Raw genomic sequence first — 19424 nt, forward strand, 5'->3', positions numbered from 1 at the left:
CTAAGGAACTAGTACATTGCCAGCATTAGGAGACTCTCTCAGACCTACTTGACATGGATATATTTGGAATAGTTGGGGGCTGGGAGGAAAGGGGAACATGCATTTAAAATTAACATGAATATAACCAAAGACTGCCTGTGTCAGTTAGGGAGTTACACCCAGTAAGCATTACTGCCTTTGGAAACAGTTTCCAGAGCAAATCAACAGGAAATGTCAAGCCACTATCTCTAAACAACAAACATGCCCCACGCTAGCACAGTCAAGATGCCAGAGAGTCAAGCAAGGGAATAAAAATAAAGCTTACTGTCTCTGCCTCGCCATCTGTAAATTTAACAAATACTCTTCATCTTCCATTTCAAACCGGGGGGGGGGGGGGTCAGCTTATCTCCCCACTGTTTTCTAAATTATATGTGCACTTTCTACCTTCTCTCCAAGCCCCTAATTCCTATTGTTCCACCTGTGGCCTCCCAGGATAAAGGTGAATTACTGATGTTCAGCCTACAGTATTAAAAGGCCCCAGGAGTTCATGTGCTGCTTCAACAGAGTCAGTGAAAGGTAGCTAAGAAAAAAAGTCTACTGCCAGCTGGCCTCAGCATGCTCCACAGGAGCTTGAAAAACTGCATGTTTGAGAAAACGCTATGGAAATTGTCAGTGTCTGCAAACTGTGAAAGAGTAAATCATCAGTTTAGACTACGAAGTATTTGAGACAGAGCTCACCTTTTATATATAGCTTAGCAGACAGAGACTACTGGACTGGTACTCAGCAGAACTGGCTATTTTCCTTGGCTCTGTCACTGGATAACAGGGCAAATTACTGGACTACTGAGAGCAGGCTTATTTAGTTATTATCGCTCAGCTTTGAGTTTCCTCACTTGTGGAATTGCAATCCTTGGAATATTTGCAATCCTTGGAAAACCTGAAGAGCCCTACAGAGGAGCTAAGCACTACCACCCAAGGAGAGACTATTACAATAGAGTCCTACCAGTTGACACTGCTACCAAGGGCTACCACTGTACAAGTAATAAATAACAAAAATCATAAAGTTTTTTAAGAGTGGCCTACATACCTGCCATGGCCCTGTATTTGAATCTCAAATTGATTTCCAAGATCTTATTCACACAAAATCAGAAAAATCATTGTATCCTAAGCCTGAAAGAAAGACTCTGGAGATCTTTTTAGCAAACTAAGCTGTCTGACCATTGCAGGGAAGATGGAGCTGAAACAATAGCAAGATGAATGCCAGAATTGAAATGTGACCTCAGGGTATGTCAAAGCTTTTATTTTTTTATTTATTTTCCTCCACCCCCCTCCGAAATGGTCACTTATCCCTCAATTTATGGGTTAAATAATAGCTTTAGGATAGGAAAAAATAAAAAGCTTCAGATAGATCAAACTGTTCAGGTCACATCTGATTCCAAAATGATTTAATATAGACATTTAGCACTCAAGAATTCAAATTGCACTGAAAAGACAAGAGGCTAACAGAAACTTTAAGGGCTAACTATTATAGACGTTCACTCTGAGGATCAAACTGTCCTAAAAACAGTCAGACATCTTTTGGCTTAAGAAATCAAATAAAATGCAAGCTTTGTGGTTTCAGAAGCTGCCTTTGGCAGTGAGGTTGGGAAATCTCTCTCGTCTCCAAATTCTGCTAGGGCAATATCTACTGCCTGTACATGCACAGAAATAAAAGCTAGGCCAGCTCCCTCCTATGTTGAAATACACTGTGTCTGGAGGGAGAAACCCCATGAGCTTCCACTGCCTGTGAGTATTTCTGGAATTCAGACCCCGTTTGGCTGCTGATCTTAGCCAGAGCCACAAGAAGGTCTAGGGCAGCTTCTAGGCTTACAAAAGCAGCTCTTCTTTCGAGCTTTCTTGGAGTTTTAAGAGTCTCACTTCTTTGCTCTTAGGGAAACCTTCTGCTGTCCCTGCTCCCCTTTCCTGGCTACTCTCTCCAGAGCTTCAAGTTAGCAAGCTCCTGAAGTGCACACTTAACTTGAAGCACACAAATCACTGATCACTCATGTGTTTAAAGCAATGCCCAAGTCATTTCTCTACTGGAAGTATTTACTGACTTGTCTTTTTAGTGTGAGCAGCCACTTAAGTGGGATTCTACTTTTCTGAGATTCCAACTACAAATACCTCTCTGCAAGTCATGCAAGCCTCAGCATCCCCAAAGATGTTGTAAAAGAAACACGTGGTCCACGCTGGCAACTTCATGTTCATTGTGTTTAGTTTTTCAGACTTCAGAGCAGTCAAGAGAGACATAGAATCTCAAATCCCTAATCCCCAAAACTGAGGGTTAAATTCAAATAGGAATTATAATGCCTGGGGGGGGGGACATTTAAGCTGGCAAAGAAGGAAGTAGGGGGTTGAATTCGCAGAGTAAGTGAATACAGCTGAAGTAAGAACATCTGAGCTATTGCTGGTTTGCACCAATGGAGAATCAAACTGTGTCAAACCTGTGTTTTGAAGGAGGCAAAAAGCACTAGGGAGCAGAGGGGTAAGTAACAGCAGAAAGTCCCAGGAAGAAGACAGAAAAGATAATAAGGACTGCAAGAAGGGCACTGAGGCAACAAGGCACTGAGGAAAAAAAAACATATGGGAATAGACATCTGTAAGGTCTTAGCAGGCCAAGAGATGCAAGGAAGGAAGAGAGCAGTAAGACAGTTGGCATTTTTGAAGGAAAACAATGAAATTTCAACTTCTGGAATATTCTTTTCACAAAGCTGAGAGGATCAAAAGTGGTTTAATTGCTAGAGCAAACCAGCAAACAAATCCTCTGTACCTCCTTCAGATCTACATTGTTCCACATATAGAGCTAGTTTGATGATTAACACCACGTCTACATCATATTCTGAGCCAGAGTGTTCAAAATACATCCCATTTGCATCTGAACTACCACGTGGAGCTGAACTATGTTTTTAGATGAGTGATCTTAGAAGGCCTGGCAAATGCACACAGTTACATATTTCTTAGAACGAATAAGCATAAGTGAATTCGTCATGAATAAAAGTCAAACATTTAGTTCACTAATTAGCACCAGACCCCTGGAGCTCTAAGGCCAAAAGCAACAACCACCACAAATACGAAGCTGGAATGCTGCCTCAGCTCCAGCATGGATGGTTAAAAGGCAAAACCAGGCAGTTTTGCCTGCACAGCAAAGTTATCCTGCTCTGACTGAAATTACTTTCCCCTCTAACAGCAACAAAGATACCAGGGGGCTACAACAGGATTACAGAACACACTATATACCACAGGATACCTGAGTACCAGTACATCTGCACATATGCACCAGGATGCACTGATGTAACGACATGATGGTATGCGTGGCCCAGGCCTCAGCTTTTCCACGTAGATCACATTGCAAATGCTGAGCTGTTAGCACAGTCCTGACTCTTAACACAGTGATGAGCTGTGACAGCTCAGCATCTGCAAGCAAACTCAGACAAGATATTAAATGACTGACTTTGTTCAAACAGTGACTCCCACAATGAAGCCATGAAGGGCCACCTGCTCTCTCAATACAAATATTTATTAATAATAAAATAAAAAGATACAAAAAGATCTGCAGTTAGTATTTGCTGTATTCAAAACACTGGCTATCTCCTTGGTCCATAATAGTTTTACCAACCTTGAAAGTGCAACAGATTTAGCTCAGACCTGTGAACACACATGATTTGAGTGCAGTCTTTGGTAAGCATCTTTGCAACCTGTGCTCAACTGTTTAAAAGCACTAACCCTTAAGAGGAAAATAAATAAATAATAATAAAAAACAACCTTCCAAATTACCTCATGTTTTTTGTCTGTCTCCCCACAAGCAGATTCATCTCAGAATTACCCAAGTTTGGTTGATAATCAGCTCCAGCTCCCTTACACCACTTAGGTTATCTACTGGAAGCACAGCTTGGACCCAGTACATTTTTGTCATAAGTATACATAGCCAAATTTCCGCTTTTAAGGCCAAGTCTAGGTCTTCACATCACAGCTTTAAACTTTCAAGGAACCTTTGTACAAGAAGGAAATGACAAATTAATCTCTCCAGATGGCTGGAAGGGTACAAAGCTAGAAACTGATCAGTACAAGTTTCTGCTTAAGGAGAGAACAAAAGGCAAAATTATGACAAGATGTTTTCACGGCTCAGTCTGGCAAAGTAAGATAGACGAAAAGCTGACAGCCAAATGTCGTGTAAGAGTGAGAATCACATTCAAGGGATTGTCCAAAACTGAGAAGTTTCTGCTCCAGTGCAAGAGAAGCAGCACAGGCAGTATTACAGGTGCTCATAGTCAGAACCTTGATGGTGGGGAAAGGGCTGCTCTGCTGAAGCCAACAGACAGGCACGCCTGCTGGGAATTCCTGTTTTCAGCCAGCAAACGCACCACATCACTGTGGCTGCTAAAACAAATATGGTCCAGAGAGAAGCACAAACGGAGTGAGAAGAACTGAGAGATGTGGAGTGACTCTGGCCATGTTAAACCTCGTCTGAACTTCTCACACAGAGATGAGTCAAATGGAATGAGTCAACGCACAGGAAGAGCTGATCTTTTGTTAATAATACAACGCCATTGTACTGACCGTGCCCAACCATCTGCAGTACCATGGCTCCACCACCTCCTGACTGTTTTTGTTCACTTTCTCCATTTATTCTTGTCTAAGAAAACAGAGTTTAAGTTTGTACACATTTAATACCAGGCAGGGTGGTGAACAATCCCTGTGGGCAGAAGACAGAATGCCCACCAACTGCCACATACAGGAACAAGCTCAAAGGTTGTGTATTCAAAGATTACGAGAGAGAGTCATAATGCCTGGGGAGTCCTTTCAGCTCAGCTCACCCTCTCTGACTTGGCTCCAGTTACGAGAACTCACACCCCTTCTCCCATCCAACACTTCGCCCTTTGCCCTCTGTAAGCCCTTTCTTGAAACCTGCTGTTGTCACCTCTGTCTGGATCCAAGGATTCTCTCTGCTCTGGTGAATGTGCTTTCCTGGACAGAAGCTACCTTTTATCCTCAGATATTTTCATCTTTTCATCTCAAAAAAAGAAAGAAAAAAAAAGAAAAAAGCTGTTAGTGAGTGACTCTTGTCTTCACTGGGAAATGTGTTGAAGAGGTGTACAAAAAAGTCAAGTAAACAAATATATTTCAGAATTTCAGGACACCTAAGTGTTCATGGCAAGCATTTCATCTCACCAGAATGGGTCAGCTGCACAAACAGACCCCAGATCACCACGGGACCGCAACAGTAGCTCCAGTAGGTACTGCCAACAGGTGCCTGCCCCAGCTCTGGGGCAGCACCCACTGACTCCAAACTGCATTGCATCCTGAGACCTGCCATCCCAATTGAGCCTAGGGGCTGCTGATGAGCCAAGCCCAGGTACGCAGGGGGACCCTGCAGATGGGGATGGCCAAGGAACTCCATGTCTCACTTTAAATGGTCCATGAGCCCTGTGCAGATGCTCTCAGGGCTCCACATCAGAACACGTGCCCAAGAGCAGAACCTCGTGCACTGCGGAGAGTCAGCAGATGCAGCTACTTGGGCCCCGCTGCGATTACGCAGCTCCAAAAGTGAGAGATGCTACAGGAAGCGAACGAGCTGCTGACAGAGTAGAACCAACAGTTTTGAACTGCCCCTCTTCCACACGGTGCCAAGTTGCTACTTCAGTAGCCATCAGCAGTGCTTTAAACCCCTTCCAGTTCACTTGCTGGTGTCAAAACTAAAACAACAGCTGTTTGCTATGGATGGGGAACCAAAGGCTCTAAGGAGCTTTATGAATATAAAAGCTGTAAAAAAGTTTATTATGCACCTAGGATGGAGGGTCCCCCATGAGTCTCTCCAACAAGCAGGCTGGAGAGCAAAGCCTCTCTCTCCAACAGAGCAGGAGAGGCGGGAAGAGTACAGAGAACAGTCATCTCAGCTTAGCTCACTATCAGTCAACTAGGCAGCACTATCCTATCTTTGCAATAATCCCAGCAAACTCTGAAGTCTCTTTCTGACATTCACCTGAATAAGCAATAACACAAGGTATAGTAATAAAGCAACAGCACCTTATCTAGTAAACAAATTCTACAAAATGTCTGGTCATAACATCACTTAAAATTTGCAATGTCTTTCATCTCAGAAAATATAAAAATGTATTGAAAATGACACTGATACACCTTTGATCAATTGTTTTAACAAAATGCTGAATTTGCCTACAAGGTAAGAGCGCATATCAGCATTTCTTGATAATTTTGGGCTGTAAGTAAAGAATACAATATCTCATTGGAAGTGCAGAGATTGGCACAGTAGAACGTACTCAAGTTGAAATACATCCTGCTTGTGAAAGGCACCATGAAGTCTTGAGTGACCACATTAAGTACAGTCCAGTTAAATACATTTTCTTATAGTCTGTTACAGAAACCATTTCTGAGCTGGCATGCAAAGTCTTCAGCCAAATATTTTATAACTTCTAACACACTGTATCTGTCTTTGGAAATTGGCAGTTTGCACTGACCATCAGTGAACCTTAGTATTCAAGCAACCACATTTTCAGTTCACAACTATGCATTTGGCTGGTATCAAACGCTGAAAACCATTATGAATAGATTTCTCTCAAAGCTTTAGCCAAGCACTTCATCGCGGGCCACGACAGTCCTTCCTGACATCATACTAGGGCCAAGCACAACGAAGTTTTGCAGCAAGGATGAGCTATGAACTTTTTAGAACAACCACCACCTGGGGTTATTCAGGTTGCAGGTGTTCATTAAAGAGAACACAAAAGCAACCTACCACATTTATTTCAGTGGATTGGCAGCCAAGCTTGGGGCTGCAGTGAAGAATTAGCTATATAAGGCTTTTTATTTTTTTTTTCTTTTCCCCCTATGTGACATTTCTTAAAAGAGCATGAGCAAAGCACAGGGGCAGGATTGACTGTGGGGGAGTGCAGATAGATGCGACAGCAGCACAGCAGAGAAAATACCCCAGACAGCTTTTAAAAAGCCCAGGTACTTTAGCTACGTCCAGCAGCTCATAGCCCTTGATGGACCCTCCCCCAGCTGCTATGGCAGGTTTTACAGCTTGTGCTGAGCTCTATGCTGTTTTGGCTAAATCGTTACTGGTACCCAAGCCAAGTTTAGAATATGAAAGTCACTTCATTCCAGAGTGATTTTCATTCACAAAACCAACTAGCTCCTCCTGGCAGAGCATCCTTGTGCGGATGCAAGGAAGCTATTCCAACGACCCTTTCGTCCAGGAAGACAAACTCTTCATGTCAAATTACCAGGAAATCTCACCCAAAATGAGGTGCCAAACACCACTTTTAGCAAATGTCTTCGATTTGTTTTAACTGCCAATAATCACAGCCAAAGCAGAAAAAAAAATCTGTAAAGGCCACCAAGTATTAATAATTGCATTAACCAACCTGGGAACTTATCACACAGCTGAAACAACATGTTGAGAAATATAATCTGAATTGACACCCAGTGCTGAGACCTAACTGAAGATTAACGAGAAAGAAGAATTTGTTAGAGAAAATAAAATGATCCTTATTAAACAGGTAAAGATCCACCAGGAAAGAAGTGATCATATGCCTTATGAAAAAAGTATCATCTACCCATCCTTTACAGCTTCTCCCACCTTTCCAAGTTTGCTTTAATCTCATTAGATGCTAGAAGATATTGGAGAAAAACAACTTAGCTAAATGAAACAATGTAAATTGATTTTCTCTGTCAATACAATAAAATACAAGTGCCAACCTCTCTGCCTTTATCGGGTCTCATTCTCAGCAATTTTTTAGTTGTGATCACATCATATCCCTCTTTCCAAATATTTAGAGATCTCTCATACTCTTCAAAATTTCAAAGGAGAAGAGTCAAAATGGGATGGAAATGCTAACTGAAATACAAGGGAATCGAGTGCCTTTGAAAATCTGTATTTCCATCAAAGTAATATGAGTCAAATTGTTGGTATGAAGGATACAATCTTTACATGAGGGAGAAGGAGAAAGAGTGAATTGACAGCTTCATTTTTGAATTGGAGTATTTTTTCCTCTGCTAACAAGGACTTCATCCACCCATTTAAATATCATAATTCATATCTTAAGCCCCAAGATACTATTTTGAAAGTCTTTTTCCCTCTCTTCAACTCCATAGTGTATGCAAGAATAGAGCCCTCTACAGTCTGCTGATGCAAAACATTATCAAAAAACAGTGCTCAGCTTTTGCAGCCGAGAATTTCATTCCACTCCTTAGCAGTGAGAATGTCAAAGGAAAAACAAAATGCATCTTCACAGTTGTTTAAAGCACAAATACAAATATGCATTGTCCCATCCTCTTCTCCCTTTGCAACCTGCTCCAACAGAACATGACAGTGAAGCAATCAAAATATTTATTTTAAATAAAACCAAATCTTTCAACAGGGAGCAATTACAGAAACAAACCTCAGGTTGCTTATACAAAAACTGAACACATCAAGATCTCAGAGAGTATATAATGCCAGATTTGTAGTGGAACATTTTTAAAAGTCAATGTGCATTTCTGTATTTCTCTTTTTATTTGTCAATATATAATCAATGCAGCTAATCAGTAAGGAAGAGGATATTTTTTTCTCTTGCTATAATTAGACAAAAAATGGTTCTTAATTCCTTTTACAATATTTAGTGTTTGCCACTGGACTTACACCTGTGAAGGAAAAAACATGCTCAATTTTCATTAGTTTGGTATTTCAGTCAGAACTGATTTTTTGCACTTTTGTACTCAGGGTGGTACCTCGGGATCAAAGCAGGAGCACTTTGTTCAGAGCTGCTGATGCAGTAGAACAGAGACAGAATTTTAAAGTACTCGCTAGACTCAGCTCACTTTGGGAAGGTAGAGGGAGGGCTTAGCATGGCACTTACTTTTTACTTTTCAGGCAACTGTAGAATCCAGCCATGGTCCTTCCTGGGAGGCGTGCGGGCATTTAATTCATCCCTGTGTGTGGATGCCGGCACAAAGACTCTGCAGCTTCGTATCCTGCTCCCCAAATGCCCACACACACACTCAAGAAAGCCAGCATGCCGATGCAATCACCAGCCAGATAAAGTTCCTGATCTGAGGCCCTCCGACTCTGCTGAACTGGGTCCAAGGAGGGCTGTGCTTGTTCCATAAATGGTTATGAATTGTTAACTCCCCCTTTTCCTGTCTCCTTCCAGCTCTTGGTAAGCACAGCATCCTAAGTGTAAAATACCATATGGCATTTGATTCTGTCTCCCTGTGGGACTAATGAGAGGCTTGGTTGTAATTATAATGCTAAGAAGCCCTAAGGAGTATACTGTTATTTTTAAACAGAAAAAGGCTACAGAAAACACTTGCATTGTCTCCGAGAAAACCATTTGAATCTGCAGTCATTCCCTGCACATAAGGGGTGCATGGGACCTTCCAGAACAGTCATTATCCAGTCTCACTGTAAATCACTATCTATTCTAACAAGCTACTCTGCACATTAACAGAAATACTATATCCCTGCAATATTGCAAGGGAAGAAGCTATGGTCTTTATAGTAGCCAGCACACCTATATTAGAAAAATACTGCCTGGTGGTGCCCTCTGATGATGCACATAACGGTACTGTTCCCTTTTTACTCACGACCATAGCTAAGGGGGCTCTCATTGGCTGTGGGGGGGGGGGGAACACCTGCCACTTAATGCTGGGCAGCAGCTACATTCATTGGGGTCACCCAGGCCTTGGAGCCAACATAGCTGCACACATTTCTGACATTACATTGCATTAAATCTATATGCAAATGAATTTGCATTGTGTTTTATCCATTTGCAAAGAGCAGTTAACAACCCCTGGTGAGGAAAAAGCAGAGAGGTAAGGCAAGATACTGCTTGTGCTCCCTGCACTGGGGAGCATCAGCAGCCAGCAATAAAGTGTTAGCCTGTTCCTGCTGCATGCCTCGGTAAGAATCTCAGCTTTTGATTAATATTTGATTAATATGCATATATATATATATAATATATGCATATTTTAATGCAGTAAATTTGTAAAGGTAAGGTACTGATTCCTAAAAGATCAGAAGAAAAACATTCCTATTTCTCAGCTAGTACATGATATTTGAATACTTGGATCTGGCAATACAATAAGAAAGAGTATTATAAGAGCATTTCTAATGAGTTCCTCTTAAAAGTGCTGACTAGCAGGACTAGATCTGAGGAGGACCAGTTCTTCTGGAATACTAGAAAAAAATATTTTATTTTAACAGCCCAATCAGAGGCTGTTAGCCTTTTCCTCAGAGAAACATGACATTTGAGAAATGCACCTCTGGAGGAAGTCTCCTGCAGCCTGGCTTAGGAGTTCCATAGCCCGCTCTGTTAGGGCAGTTTTATAATGGTGTAGAAATTTGAAATCTATGAAAGGACAAATGATAGTAAATATACGGCCATCATAAACAGGAATAAAATCATATTCAAGTCTAGTTCCCACTTAGCAGAAAAGAGAAAGCTTCTACCTACAGCCAACTTCAATGTTTTCCATAGAAGAATTGCAAAACAATTTGACCTCAAGTGGATAGTTTCTTCTGCCTCTGGAAAAGACAAAGCAAAAGTGCAATAATAATAGTTTCAGTTTTACCCAAATGAGTTTCATTGTTGTCCTGAATTACCGCATTTGACAAGATGACACCATGCTGAACTCCTAACTCAAACAGGCAAAGGCTAGCTAGAGAGCATTAGACTCCACTCAGCAGAGAAAGCCCACAAGAAAAGGTCAAAATCAAGACTATGGTTACAGGGTAACAAGCACGAAGAAGGAATTCCCAGAGACTGCTAGGGAAATGTTCTGACTGGCTTGAGGTACAAAACCTTGGATGTAGGATTTAATCTAAAATCTGACTGGCATTTAGTTCAGAAAATGCTGCCAACAGAAACATTTATAGTAAAAAATAAAGGAAACCTCATCAGAAAATCACATTTGGATTTAAAAGCAAGAGAGATCAAATGGCACAAAATCCAGTGGGAAGGCCCAACCCCTAAATCCAGTGGTAAGATGTAATCCTCGTGGCTTTGGAAGAATTTCATCATTTTAACTGATGTAGAATGGGGCCCACAAGCTTCAGAAGATTGTATTTTTTGCTAAACATGAAAGAGATTCCCCCCTTCTACCCACTCAAGATATGAGCTTCACTTTCAGAATGTTTCTTTTCTTTTCTTTTTTTTTTTTTTTTTTTTTTTTTTTTTATTTTATGTTTTTGGTCATGAAATTACTTACTTGAACATGTAAATCTTCATCTGTTAGTTTTCGTTTAGGCCAAACACAGCCCCATTCCCAGGAGCCGGCAGTTTAGCAATACACATTGCACCATGTAGAAAGACCCTTACTTTCCAAGAAGCACAGACTGGTAAACAATCATTAAAAATAATTACCTCATGTTAGGATTTAATCCTTTTTGATTCTCTATCTTCATATCAGTCTCAAAGCCACTTCATCGTAGCATTTATTATTTACTGCTCTGATTCCTCACCACTAGCACAGCTCCACGTGGCTCCACACTGAGCTTTTTGAGTACCGATATGAAACCCTGCATGCTAGCAAATATCGCACCTCTCAGATCAGTGGTAAAGCAGAGCAGGAAAGCAGTGACGTACCCAAAGTTGTGTAGCCAAACCGGGCAGAGCTGCCATTAGCTCTTCTGCTTGTGAAGTACTAAAACAAGTGGGCTGCTCTGCTGCCAGTTAATTAACTAAAGCTGCCCTCAGTTTGGAAGGTAAGTGAACACCAAATAACCACAGAATGAAGACTTCAGCAAAGCAGAGATGGTTCCTTAAAGATATGGAAGTGGGCAGGTTTAGACACCTGGATGCTGAATCAGATCTGGACTTCCTCTAAAGTCCATGGCTTGGCTTGATTGAAATAACCCAGTTTAGGCCCGTTTCTAACTGCAGATATGGACTTCTCCTTTACCTCTTCAAACTCACTATCACTGCTCTCTCTCGACAGCCCAGTATCGCATTAACCCTCTGGTGGTCACAGTGCAGACAAACCTGCCTTGCTTTGTCTTATGAGCCTGCATGCAGGACCAGCAGCCCAGGCAGCAAGCTGCCGTTCCTCAGGGGAACTGGCACAGACGAAGGGGCAGCGGCACAGCTTCCAGTGCCTGTTAAGTTTCCCAACAAGTTTCTTAATTTCTCCAAAGGGAATGAGGGAGGCAAGTCTGAGCAAGGCTCAGCAACCTATTTTTTGAGTAATGCTTGCGTTGAAATATACGTCCTAACTCTGAGAACAAGTTATTTTACAGGTGCTTTTACCTGCATCACTGCAAAAACGACTTTTTCGAAGTAACCAATGACAATCAGCAATCTAACGAGGGAAACTCAAAATGAGCCAGAAACACTGGCATGTTTCCACAGTCACTTCCTACACATATACACGTACACAGGGTACATGCCAGCAGCCTGTCAGCAGAAGTGTTAGGAGCTACACACATCATCAGCGATTCAGAATATGTTTTGTGTCCAACAGATCTATTGCTTTTCTTGCAGTCTCTTGCAACTAGATCTCTAAGGAATAACCAAATCTTAGCCTCCTCTGCTCTCAGCTAGCAAACACTTCAAACTCCTCAAAATGGCCATTTGAAGCTGCTTGTGGGTAAGTTCAGGGCACATACACAGTGCAAAGCAGCAGGGACAGACCACAAGATGCCACTGGGAAATCCCACAACTTACCAGTCACTTTAAACGTGGCCGTTTGATTATTTATCTATTTATTTTCAAAAAAGGACTGAAGTATCATCTGAATTTTTCAACAAGTAAATATGGGGGCAGAAGTAAGAAATCTACAGTAAATTGATAGACCCTAGCATTTCAGGTTTCCAGTATATTTTGCCATCTCTAAACTGACTTCCTATTCAAAGGGCAGACTTTGGTCTCTCATTTTTAGCCATTAGCCTCTGTAAAAATCCAGGTTAATTCCCCCTCTCCCAAACACTAACAAAGTCTTGTTTTGACTGCATTCTTCTACTAAGTTTTGCTGCTATGAAAAACATGGTTATCTAATAGGAATTAATTCACTGGAGGAGCTTTGTAGCCCCCCGTCGCCATCACCATGGCCATAGGGTGAGCTGTCTCATGCACCTATCTATAAGAACGTGGATTTTACGCAATGAAGATCCTGCACATTTCTTACATGCGAGTTGCATTTGGACCCCTGCAACATTTTGCACTTAAAGTGTGCCTACATTGCACAAGGACACATCAGGTAGGGATCTCCTAGGAAACCTTCACAGCATCAGAGCACACACCGCACCACACCACACAGACCCAGGAGTGGAGAAACACTCTGGTGTGCATCTGTGCAACCTGGAGAGCAAGCTGGCGTGAGCACCACAGCTTGCACATCAGCAGTTAGTCCACCCCCCAACAAGGTGGGCTGTCGATGCTCCCTGTCCTGGGGTTACATGAAAGCCTCGGGTTGTAGAGCAGGCGATGGGGCTAGATAAGCTGAAGTAACTAATTCTCCTCCTCTCCACCTTTCCCAGCCATGGCCTGCCTGAGCACCACCTGATGCCCTCCTGCACCCCTTCATGCAGCTGAAGCTATGTAGCTGCACAGATCCTCTGCTCCTTTTACAGCAGGACTACTCTACCCTTAAACAACTGACATTTTCTATTTATTTGTGTATCTCTGAAAAAATAACCTTGCCCACCGTCTGGACATCAAATGAGGTATCTGAGGTAAATCCAGCAGCTGAATTCAAGTCTAGCTTCCAGTCCTCATGTCTTCACCAGCAGGCAAAGAAGTCAATGTTAATTGAGAACTTTCAGACCAGATTTTACGCTTGATCTTGCCTAAGTATTTTTATAAATGTGACATTCCAGCTGAAGTGCATGTAGAGCACTCCTTCCATTATAACCTGTAATAAATCCTGTATGAAAGAAATACTACAAGTCACTCTCTCTGTAAGTCATACCACGGTTCTCTTTGGATTCAGAGGATTGCTTTACTGTGTGCTAACATAAATGTGACTATAAGGAAACACGTTTCTGAAGCAGAAACAGATTCAGCTTTGTTTCAAGTGAGATTCCCTGGCTGGCAAGTGAGCCTGGCTCAGGAATTTTTAAGAGAAAAAAGCCTTCAATACTAAAGAAACAACTAAACATGCCTCACTTAAAAGCTGCAGTATCAGAGCTTTAAACAAACTGGGTTGGAATCAAGCACAGTATTCTGTGGAAAACAAAGAAGTGGAGATAAGAGGATTTCTGCCTTTGAGAGTTTATACATCCATCTGTGATTAATATTAGGAAGAAAATGAGGGTAAAATCTATCTCTGAAAGTAGAGAGCATAGTCAGGGGCCCATCTAACTTGTACTGTACCAGCTCCTAATTCATGTATATGAGCCTGAGGAATTTGCCACAATACTTGCTCAGGAATCTAATTGCTGTATGTTAATCTAATTATATCTGTTTTTACACTTTGTCTGCAATGTCTGGGGTTTGGAGTTAGTTTTATTGTTTTGTTCTTCACTGTTAGAGGAGTTTCTGCAAGATCCTTCAATAAAAAGAGTATTTTACAGAAAGCAGCAATACATATGATCTCTTTGATTCCAGTGTTTGGTAATTCTGCGTATGAATCATTTTTTTGCAGTTTACCACAAACACACTGTCTCCATCTCTGAGGAAGGAGTGAAGATAAAATTCAGCATGCCATACCCAGTGCATTACTGAATTCTAAAATACAGCCAAAAAGATACTGGTATTCTAGATCTGTCCTCTCTAGTTTGTGCCTCCGTTGCATCTTCACAGTCAAACATAAACTCTTCCTAGATTATGTGGAGATGAAGGTCAGGCCATGTGTCATTCAAAAGGTAATTTCCCCTAGCTTTGCAACAGGATCACAGATGTAACCTCAGACCCTGGAGTCAGAAAACATAAATTGCCAAACAAGTAATACAGAGAGAGAGAGAGAGAGAAAGAGAGAGAGAGAGAGAAGTGTTTGTTCTACATTTTACAAATTTCCAAGGATTGATTTGCATATAAATATGTAACTTATTTACAGAGAAAATACCAGCATCTCTGTATATGCAGACAGCATAGCCAGGATGCACTCCCTCTGACATATCTACTTTTTTTTTTCCCCCTACACAAATCAAAGTTTTTAATGCATCTGAATGAAAAGTGGAATACTTCTGACAGAGTGGAAGAGCTTGGTATTTTCTATTAAAATGCTAGCATGGTCAATATTTTATATACTGGGAAACTGTGGCTCTTTTGCCTAAGACGGATAGCACAGAAGTTGAACAAAGGAGCACTATTTCCACACATTCTGACTTAAGAAAATAGTATATTAAAAAACATTAATTTCCAACAGCACAACTTTTCCTTCTCAGTGTCCAGGCAAACACCAATATGCAAGACCATCTGGAAAGAAATGTGAGAACACAGTATGTAGCTACAGACACATGGATCATTGCCTAGTCTAGATGAAGAACATCGGAGGTAACAGTTCCTGAGTCTAAATAAATATCCTAAGGCAACTTGAATAATGAATTGCATTCCTACACCTCATTCTTTCCAAATCCATCTCTAGAGACAGATTCAGTCAATGTCCTTGCAACACTCCCACCAAGCTCTCTTGGAGACAGATCAGACCTGCATTGCAACTAATGCCTGTGCTGTGAATAGCAATCAGGTTTAATGACTTCCCAGGTATATTAGTTTTCCACTAACATAGACCTACCTCTTCAACAAAATTACTCTCGATTTATTTGTATAGGTATAAGCAAGAGGCATATCAGGGACTCACGCATCCGGAATAATATTGCTAAAACCATCAACATCCTGAATTTCAACTGCCATTGAAATAAAAATTCAAAAACAAAGGTCATCTCAGATACCATCTCACTGCCTGTCAGCTGAAGTAATAGTAATAAGGGAAATCTTGAAAGTACGGTTCTGGGGAAAAAGCTGCCAGACTCCAGTGCTTACAAACACCAGGCTAAAGATAAAGTGACCATCAACCTCCAGAAAAGGGCAGGGAGGTCCCAGAATGTCCTGCCTGCAGGTGTTATTGCTCTAAAGGGAAACGAACAGAAAAATAAGAGTGAGGAGTGCGTATTATCGACATTTAATGCAAATTTGTAGACAACAGTAATATCTTGCTTTCTTTGTTAGTTTCCGTCTGTATAAAGACGCAAAAGCGTTGAACCTGGTTCATTTCATAAACTGCAAAATTAAGCAGTACATCTTGAGTAATAACAAATTACCTACCAGTACCCAATATCTGCAAGATTAATTAAAAGTATCAGACTCTGTACTCTTCTGCATAGAATATAGTATTACTCCATTCTGCAGATACAGCTGGGAGAACTGAGGCAGAGTAATTCAGTGACTATTCCAGAAACCATAAACTAAGACTGCAGTCAGAGTTCCTGGTGCCTAGAACTGCATTTAGACCATGAGTCTTTCCCCATCCTATCCCGCTCAATAAGGACAGCCAGAAAGAAACTATAAGAATAGGCACTCTATAAATATCTAAGATAATTTTAAGTTTACTAACCAGCCTTCTGCCGTGGGAACTTTTAGGATCACCAGCATCAAAACTTTGGGTTAAATTAGAAATCAATAACTCCACCACACAATTTAGCCCCTTCTGTCCAGAGTTTTAAAATCATCACATAATAAAATATACCTCATACTGAGCCAATTTCACCAGAGGAGTCCCACACCACAGCAGAGTTTCTTGCACAGCAGCCCGATGCATTACTCATATTCAAGTTCTGGGAATCTTTAAATATCCGCAGTTTGTTCCCAGTTGTCTCTTAAATATGCTGGCATTGTTCCCATCATAATGGGAAGGGAAAATATCAAATAAATATCCAGAGACAGGAAATATGCTACTTGCGGAAGAATTGTACCTAAAACCGTTGAATAAACTATGGTTCTGAGTCACCAAGTCACTTAATCATATGCTTAAATTGGATCTCTGCTTGGTCCTTCCCGTTCCAAAGGGTATAACCACACATCGGGGCATATACCTAAGCAATGTGCTGAGCTGACAGGTCTGCCTATCATCTCCAGATGAGACGTATCTGAAAAAGCTGCAGAGTCACTGACAAACTTAAGTCCATTGCCTCAGTATCTTTGTGCTTTACCATGGAGATTAGGTGATTCCTACAGTTTTCCTAGCACCTACATAAGAAAACAAACTCAGATCATAGAGACTGATGTAACTCATATTGTCTAGCATAGCACCAGTTACGTCCTCAAGGGACTCTGTAGCACCCGGAGACAAGCTAGTGTGAAGTCCAAAGACTAGGTATGCTTGTTCTGTCCTCACAGACAGCTCCCCTTCATCAAAAAATAATAAACAAGCCTTCTGTTTATTAAGGACTGTTTATATAAATGCAAGTTACTGACTACATAGTATTTAAAAGCAACAAAATGTTGCTTGAACTAAATTACAAGGTGAATTTACATTGTTTCTAGATCACAAAATACCTATATTGCAATATTTTCTTACTGTCAATGAGACTTAATATGTCACTAAGACAACTATAACCAAGTACAACTATTTATGAGACTTCTGAATAATTTCTCCTAGACTGTGCAAAGCTTTTTCACCATAAATTGTTATGTAATTGCTTAATATAATGGAACTTCAGTAAAAAGACATACAAACAAAATACCATTAAATGCTGCGGAATAATACTGATCATTCATAAAAACAATATTATTGATGATACGACCATATTTTTATTCTGAGTGGAATCAGTTACAAAAATAGCAAATATGTCATCTTTGAAGAGATATGTACACATGTAACACCCCTCTCACCAAAATAAAAAATCCCTTCAAAATCCAAACTATTTTCCCTTTGGAGAAGTGAGAGCACAATGACTGTACTGATGCCGTGTAGCATGTAGTAGAACAAAATCCAACTCGCACCCAATGGCTGTGTTCATCCCTCCTGCAGGATGAATAGTAGCAACAATGGCCACAGTTTGGAGGACAGTGGAGAGCAAGAAACGTAATCACCAGAATAAAAGCATATAATTTTCCCTGTATTCATTTTTAAACCCATTTACATCCACAAAAATTGTGGTGATATAGCTTATAATACCATTTCCTCAGACTCACCACAATAATAATGGGTGGTTTTCTCTTTCTCTCTTTCCCTCTAACATAGTTTTACACTACTCCTAATTAAAAAGATAACATAAAACCATTTACATTGTCTAGGAGCTTGACAAATCAACTAAAGTAAGAACTTCTGAGATAAATGATAGTCTTTCCTAGATTCCAATTTCTTGCTTTATGCTAATTTATTGTAAGAATCTTAACATTTTAATGTGTTTTCTTGTATAATAAGACATCCCTTTAACTACTGCAGAACCCACAGCTTTAGGAGTTTGACACTTACTAAATCCACTCTTCAGTCATCACAGTAGCAACAAAGTAATAATACACAAAATATAGATCCCCAAAAATAAAATGTGCGTTAAAAAAATAAATGCTTGAAGAAACACATGCTGGCAGTGAACAATGTGTGTATAAACAGTCTAATGTACATCTGCTCATGGTATTGTTATTGCTCCTGAAGTCTAAAGAGTAAGCAAATATGTTGCGTTGTAGTTTTGCAGTTCACTCTCTGACATGGAACTGCTGCATGCTATGTCACTTTCAAAAGGCTCAAGTCCTTAAAACTTTAAAAGCTTTATGCTTTTAAGTATAGATAAGGTCTTTCTTAATACAGCTGTAATGAAAGACTGAAGGATTTTGGAAAGGTCTTTCATTGTGTACAATACAGAAGGCATTGCTGAAATGGGATCTTCAGCTGACTTGACTTTTCTAATGGGAGGTTTTCAACATGCCCCATTCTCTATAACATCACATTCCCATCTCCCTTGTTTTAAACCAAAATTTAAAGACAGTTATATATATCTACAAGCTCCCCATGAGACATTAAATCATCTCAGACTCAAACATAATACACAGCTTAAAAAAGCAACAGAATCAAGCAAGCGCCTTTCACACACACTCCCAGTTTGTGGCGTGTTCCTGGATAATTATACCATGGGAGTATAGTTAAAACTCACAGGGAAGCTCTTAGACCATCTCTCAGATGTTAAGTAAACCACACAAGCTACCACCCTTGCTTTCTTTTTCTCACCTCTTTCACTTCCCCCTAATAACACAAAAAAGGTAGCATTCAAAAAACTGGATATAGGGTAAATTCAGGAGAATTCAAAAATCCTACTACGAAAGGAAATAGGATGAAGTGTTCTAAACCTTGCTCCTCCTTGTTGTTACCAGTGATTAGGAACATACAAATGATCTCTTAAACTATGTCAGGATAAATCTTATCCTGACATAGAGAGGAAGAGCATTAGACCCCTGCTACCTGGCTGCAACCATGGGCAGCGAGTCAGCAAAAGGCCTGAAAAATCACCGGTTTGCTAGATACCATGGTCCAGCGCA

The 19424-nt window shown here is 40.7% G+C and overlaps 1 protein-coding gene across 5 annotated transcripts in view; it reads right to left on the bottom strand.

Moving 5' to 3' along the window:
• Nucleotides 1–19424, bottom strand: part of KIAA1210 (KIAA1210 ortholog) — a 60583-nt gene that overhangs the window by 36005 nt on the left and 5154 nt on the right. For 2 of the 5 annotated variants that reach the window (XM_062584893.1, XM_062584892.1), the window contains exon 1: nt 8871–9049. The exons of the other annotated variants lie outside the window; for them this stretch is intronic. In XM_062584893.1, coding sequence (XP_062440877.1) covers nt 8871–8932 — 62 coding nt within the window. In that variant the 5' untranslated portion in view covers nt 8933–9049. Of the gene's footprint in view, nt 1–8870; nt 9050–19424 lie in introns of those variants that run through there. 5 annotated transcript variants of the gene reach the window in all.

This window comes from Rhea pennata, chromosome 11 (genome assembly GCF_028389875.1).
Source record: "Rhea pennata isolate bPtePen1 chromosome 11, bPtePen1.pri, whole genome shotgun sequence".
Taxonomy (NCBI): Eukaryota; Metazoa; Chordata; class Aves; order Rheiformes; family Rheidae; genus Rhea; species Rhea pennata.